This window comes from Chiloscyllium punctatum, chromosome 40 (genome assembly GCF_047496795.1).
Source record: "Chiloscyllium punctatum isolate Juve2018m chromosome 40, sChiPun1.3, whole genome shotgun sequence".
Lineage (NCBI taxonomy): Eukaryota > Metazoa > Chordata > Chondrichthyes > Orectolobiformes > Hemiscylliidae > Chiloscyllium > Chiloscyllium punctatum.
This window is the reverse complement of record NC_092778.1, coordinates 49,965,265-49,972,125: the sequence shown is the minus strand read 5'-3', so window position 1 is coordinate 49,972,125 and position 6,861 is coordinate 49,965,265. Positions and strand designations below refer to the sequence as shown.

At 37.6% G+C, this 6,861-nt stretch overlaps 1 protein-coding gene across 1 annotated transcript in view; it reads right to left on the bottom strand.

Annotated features, from left to right (window-relative positions):
* Positions 1–1,621: 1,621 nt before the first annotated feature.
* Positions 1,622–6,861, bottom strand: part of LOC140464743 (uncharacterized) — a 65,950-nt gene continuing 60,710 nt past the window's right edge. Inside the window, 3 exon segments of the mRNA XM_072560238.1 lie at positions 1,622–1,857; positions 3,304–3,445; positions 4,922–5,109. Coding sequence (XP_072416339.1) covers positions 1,622–1,857; positions 3,304–3,445; positions 4,922–5,109 — 566 coding nt within the window.

Below are 6,861 nucleotides of genomic sequence, written 5' to 3'. Positions count from 1 at the left end.
TCAAATTCCATAGTTGAAGTCAACACTGAGAAACATATTTCAACATGAACTATACACAACACAGAAAAAACAACAGTTATACGAATATTCTGGTCAATCTCCTTTAATTATATGCGCAAGCAAAGCGTGACAGTGAAGTGGGGTTAGAAAGCTGTAGGTAATTGGACCAGGCTATGATGCAGACTCAATTTTAAGGAAATAAATTCTGTCCTTATTTGGTGTGGTACATGGAGCTTTTTTTTGAGGTAATTTGAGGAACAGCCGACAATAAAGGAAGCTAAGAATTGGCTGGAGCATTTGGTTTCCTTGCAACAGAATAGCATTCTTAAGCTATTTATCAATATGATTCCCCACTTTGACACTTGAAAATTAAAGAAATGCCAGACAGTTACAAAAGTAAAACAACCTAGTAACATTCAATATATCAATGATGCAGTTCATGTATTGCAGAATGAACATATAAACCTCAAAGTCTGTGATGAAAATCGTGGAACTTTTTCTTTGAGAAGGAATACATTTGGCTCTTTGGGTTTCATCTGGTATTGATTCAAATGATTAGGATTCTTGATTTTCGCAATTCTTGTTTTGATTTAATAAAGAATGTTGACTTCTATTTAAATGGTGCCTTATCCGAAATTACAGACCTCGAGTACCTTTCCCAACTGCGAGGTTTGTTTGAAGTTGAATGGTCAGTATTAATAGATCATCAAGCTGTAGAAGAAGCTACCACAGTATCGCCTAACCCCCTTCTATGGAACACACTTTCAGGCAGGATTGCTAATCTGGAATTTTTAGTTTCTTTTGTATATGTTTTCCTTTCTAGCAGAAACCTTGAGACAATCCTAACTGCAGGATTGACTGCATGCAAATGAGGGAGTTAAATTAGTAAATTCCATTTTTATGTCATGGAGAGTAAAGAGAGATAAGAGATTAGAATCAAAAAAGAACTTCATGTTACATCTTTACATTTCCTTTAATCAAACAGTGCATTGCTAACATTCCTGTAAGGCTTTCAGCAACAATTGATGGAATGGGGTATGAGGGGAATGCCAATCAGAGATTTTGGAGGGAAAAGAATAATTGCAAGAAAATATGAAAATATGGTAGATTAAAGTGATCTTTTTGATGGTGCTCCCCATTCCCAATTTGGCTGCCAAACTGAGGCACTGCAGTGCCATGTCTGGTGAGATAGTTTAATTACATTGAGATGTATATTGAACAAAAAAAAGGCCCCAAAGGACTTCGGATGCTGGAAATCAGAAACAAAATCTTTAGAACAAGGGTCACTGAACTTGAAATGTTAACTCTACTTTCCCTCCACAGATGTTGCCAGATGTAATGAGATTTTCCAGCAATTTCTGATTATTTTGGGGGTGTACCTTTCCCGTGAGCACTGTTTACAATATTGTCAAATTTGATTAGACATATCACCTGAGGTTTTATCACATAATTTTCTACCTCCAAAAGATTTGCCCAGTCAGGGAGATTTTCTTTTTTCCCCAGTGTCTTCTATTTCTACATTTAATAAACCAAAGTGTTCAAAGAATATGAAAACATTTTTTAATACTGTCCCCAATGACATTCCTCCAGCATTTGCAGGTACGTCAAAGGGGATTAATTTTCAATTTGTGGAGAGTCTATGGTTTTCTTGAAGGCTTGACATTACTGTGAGTTGTGTCTGTTAACGGACTATGGCACACACTTGGTGAGGTTTTGGGCTTAAAGTAAAACCAACGCAGGGTGTGAGATCTAAGGGGGTGGCAGGCAGGGCATGGAAGGTGAATCTCTGCATCAAAGTTGTAAAGAAGAGAAAAAGCTCCATTTTGGCAAGGCTTTCCCCTAAGCAAATCCGTCGACCTTTGAAACACAGAAGAAAATACATTTAGAAAATGTCCCAACGCCACAGTGAATAAAGACACAATCTTTTTTAAAATAGCATTTTAACTTATTTGGCAAACAATACAATCAGCTAAAACAGGGATTACATGTAGAGATTATTCAGGATCTATCAACTCATGCCTTTAAAAGTTTGATGAAGTCTTGAAAACAGTTGTTTTGCCTCATGAAGCAGAAGGTGTGGGTTCAAGCTGTGCTTTAGAGATTATCCCCCTAATCATAGAATCATAGAATCCCTACAGTGTGGAAACAGGCCATTAAGCCCAACAAGTCCTCACCAACCCTCCAAAGAGTAACCCACCCAGACCCATTCCCCTACCCATTCTACATTTGGCTTACACTTTGAAAGGTGCTACTTTCTTTGATGAGATAATAAAGTAACGCGTCTGCTGTCTTCTGATTGATATTTATTCTTCATACAAAAGCACAGATTATCTGTTCATGATCACATTGAAGTCTGTGGGATCTTGCTGAATACAAATCAGTGACCATGTTTCCTACATAATAGTGACTCCACCTCAGAAATACTTCACCAGCTGGAAGATGCTTTGAGATACCTTGAGGTCCTGAGAGGTTAGTATAAGCAAAGGTATTCCTTTTATTTTGTTAGATTTTCAGCCTCAAATTTTAAGTAAAGCTATTTCAAAATTACCACAGGGCAACCCCCGTATTCGCAAAATCATTTTCCGCAGTTTCAGTTACCCATGGTTTCCCGCAGCCTGAACGTAATATAGGGAACCTTCCGAAACCAGGGACCAAGAGGCTGCCAGGAAGGTAGATTTCCCATTTAAATGAATAGGTTTGCTCCTATCTGCAGTTTTGGGTTCCGCTGGAGGTCGTGGAATGTATCCCCCGCGGGTACGGGGAGTGAGAGCAACTGCTGTATAACTTTTACTTGAGTGTTAAGTAGGGGATGTAGGATGAAGGCATGAGAAATGCAACGAGGGCATGCAATTTGCCTGTGTGAGAGGCTGGGAAATAATATGGATGAGTATAATGATATATCTGTCTATCGAAAAGTGCATCTGCGTTCCTTTGTTGTGAGATGTGATTCTCCAATCTAACTTGACTCTAGCTCACCACATAATTGTTAGAACCATATGTTTAATTCAGAGAAATTCAGAAAGCCCATTGAAAGACTATGTTGACTCATTTAAGCAGTCACATGGATACGTTTTTAAAATTATGTACACAATTAAACTTTTTTGAGAGATTGCTGATGAAACCTGAATCCCACAGGGTTGTATTTCTGTATTTAATTACTTTAAGTTAAGAAAACAAATCTAGGAAAATAATTGATGCTGGGTAGTCCAGAAACAAATGGAAAGAAAACAGTGTATCCAGATCTAGAGGAAGAATAATTATATGTACAAGGGGTTTATTAAAAATAGTCCAGTAACTTGATACCTGCAGAGAAAGGCATAAAGGCTTCTCTCTTCACAAACCTTCCCTCAGCATCCAGAAAGTGAGATGGGTTGAACTCATTCGGTTTTTCCCATTGGGTTTTATCATACAGCACAGAGGACAGCAATGGAATCACCTGCATTCCCTTTAAAACAAATTATTCCCAAATGTGAACATCTCATCTACAACCCTTAGGCTTATTCCTGTTAGAAACAATTCCAAGAGGGAGAAAAATAGTTAAAAAAAAATCAGTAATAGTGGGAAGCAAATGAACTGGTCATACCGGAGTTAAGTTTACAAGATAGCACTCCTACAATGTGGAAACAGGCCCTTTGGCCCAACAAGTTCAAACCAACCCTCCAAACAGTATCCCATCCAAACCTATTCTCCTACATTTACCCCTTACTAATTAATGCACCTAGCCTATACATTCCTTGAACATTATGGTCAATTTAACACGGCCAATTCACCCAAGCTGCACATCTTTGGATAGTGGGAGGAAACCCACACAGACAATGTGCAAACTCCACACATACTCGCTCGAGTCTGGAATTGAGCCAGACTGGAATTGGCACCGTGAGGCAGTATTGCTAACCACTGAGTCAACATGCCACTTTGGCACATTGAATCAGACTAGTATGTTTCTTAATCATTGTTACTGTATTGCTTCCTTCTGGGAATCGGTGCCATAAGACTTGTAGAAAACTATTGACTGTTGCACAAAGATTGTGGAAATGACACTTAATTGATGAAGGTGTTCTTCCCCATGGCCTGGTCTGGCAGAAAGATATTTACACACCTAATAGAACCCGATGGATAGAAATGTCTTTTGATTCACAATCTACCTAAAGAGAAAAAAGGGCATTTCATCGATCTTACTTCATTCATCAAAGTAGATCCAAGATTGTTGAATTCTCCTACTCATTAAATTATTCTAGGCATTTTGCATCTCTTATCTAGGAGTCTCAACCACATTTGAGTGAAGAATAACTGACTAGTTTGAGTCCGAAATTAAATATTTGCCATTAAATATTAAACATTAAAACTGTGTCTCCTTATCCTACCCAATCAGTATTGCTTAATGTTTATCATTTCCAGTCTTTTAACTGTTTTTCTATCTTTGTATAAACACCTTTCAAACATCTGCTTTCAATGCTTAACTGTTCAACTTTTTCCAGTCTTTCCCCATAACATTGACATATTAAACCAGAATTTAGTGTCCCAGATCTACTCTGCACTTTGTTTCTCAGCAAACAGACATAGTGGTCAAGGTCTAATCAAAACTGTTTATCGTGACCCCCTTCAATTAAATGGGTTTGGTTAAATATTTCACTGAACTTCTTCATTGCAATTGTACTTTGAGTCAAACATGTTTAATGCTGAGCCTATTAAAGACTCTACTTTTGTTACTCTATTGTTACCTCAGCAGTACAGAGACAACTCAAAGTGGCTTAAGTAGAACATCCTAAATAAGCAAAATATGTGCCAAATGTTACACTCTAGACACACAAAAGTGTCTCTGATTCATTTCTTACATGGATTATGCACCTTTTAACACTATGATATTTTAACCAATGATTCATATCTTCAATGTCTTTAAAGTATTATTTAAAGATTTTACCTTTGGAATAAAAAATCCTCTGAAATGTATATCTGTGGTTGTTGCATGTGGCATATTCATTGGAATTATGTTAGCAAACCTTTGAACCTCATGCAAGACTGCATTAGTATATGGCATTCTCTTCCGATCTTCCATTGTGGGCACTCTCTCTGATCCAATAACTCTTTCAATTTCTCCCTGAACACTTCCTTAATAGAGAAACAGTGGAATTTCAGTTATATTCCCAATCATGAAAGACTAGATCACTTTCAAAGCATTTGTATCCTGGCTAATCTGTTAAGAGGGGCCTGGTCAAAAATATAAATTTAAAGCTTTCCAATTCATAACTATTTCAGCAAGGGATATTAGAATAACAAGATATTGTGAATTTATCCTTGAATGTTGCTTTCGTTTTGTTAATCTTCCATGTTCTTTTATGATTGGACAAATGTTATAGCAGATGTTTAAAAATCTCCATGATGATCGCGATTGAATTTAACATGGGCTTCACACGAAGATAGTTGCACTGTTATGAAGTGCTGTTGTTTGAATTTGGGCATTACTAGAAAGGTGTGAACCCCAAGAATGCTGAGGGATTGGTCAGCAGGTATTTTAGATGTGATTCTAAGTATAATTTATCAAATAATTTTCCTAAATTGAATAGTAAAGGTTTTGAAATGACGCATGGCAAAGATCCTTCAGAAAAGGAAGGCTATTAGAAATTAATTTTAATTCAGGACCATGTCCATTACAAAAGAGAAGGTTGGACAAAGTGCAAACATCCATGTAAAGTTATAAGTAATAATGGGAAAAAAACAGTAAATTTACAATGTGTTAATTAAACTGTTAGAGTGCATTCGTCAAGGTTAGTTGACACTGATTAACCAGTTATCTGAAATCTGAAAAAGTGATGAGGCACAATGCACTTTATATCCATGTATGCTGGAAAATTACAAGAAATAATAATCTCAGGGTCGATTGGAATATGGTGATACTGAAGAATTTTCCAGGTTAATCATTTTTTTAAAACTGTTCTTGTATACATGCCAGGATTGGAGGGTTTATTAAGTGTTTTGCTGAGATGTTTTTATTAAGAAATGCATTGTAGCTGTACATTTTGTTTGTTTATAAATAAAGAGTTTTTAAAAGAAAAGAAAAAAGTGGGCAGCACGGTGGCACAGTGGTTAGCACTGCTGCCTCACAACGCTAGAGACCCGGGTTCAGTTCCTGCCTCAGGCGACTGACTGTGGGGAGTTTGCACGTTCTCCTCGTGTCTGCGTGGGTTTCCTCCGGGTGCTCCGGTTTCCTCCCACAGTCCAAAAATGTGCAGGTCAGGTGAATTGGCCATGCTAAGTTGCCCGTAGTGTTAGGTGTAGGGGTAAATGTAGGGGAATGGGTCTGGGTGCGTTGCTCTTCGGAAGGTTGGTATGGACTTGTTGGGCTGAAGGGCTAATCTAAAAAAAATGTGGTATGACTATTTGCACCAAAGGAAATTACCAAAAGTTTGCACTAGAGTCACATATATGTCAGAAGGGACTGGTAAGTGGAGAATGCCACCATTATAGGGGGGAGAGAAGAAAGCCACCAGCAAATGCAAACATTGGTTAAATGTACAAGGTGAGGGAGGGAGGTAAGATCCACAGATTGACAAAATGAAATAAAGATTTGGAAGATGAAAAAATGCAATGTGAGTTCTACTAATCTTGTATCTGGAAGTGAGTGTGACCATAGGAAGAGAACATGGATGAGCAAAAGGAGCTCTGATCACAGGAAAGGAGATCTTTTAAGATAGGAGGGCAAGTAGTGGTCATTGGATGATGAGAATAAGAACCATAAAACAGGCCAGTGACACCACGGCATGTTGAAATCCTTAAGATTAAGATGTTTTGGTGACAAATGAGGTAAGTTGAATAAGAGTGGCAAACAATAAGAGTTGAAATGCTAAAAAGAATTTGGTTATA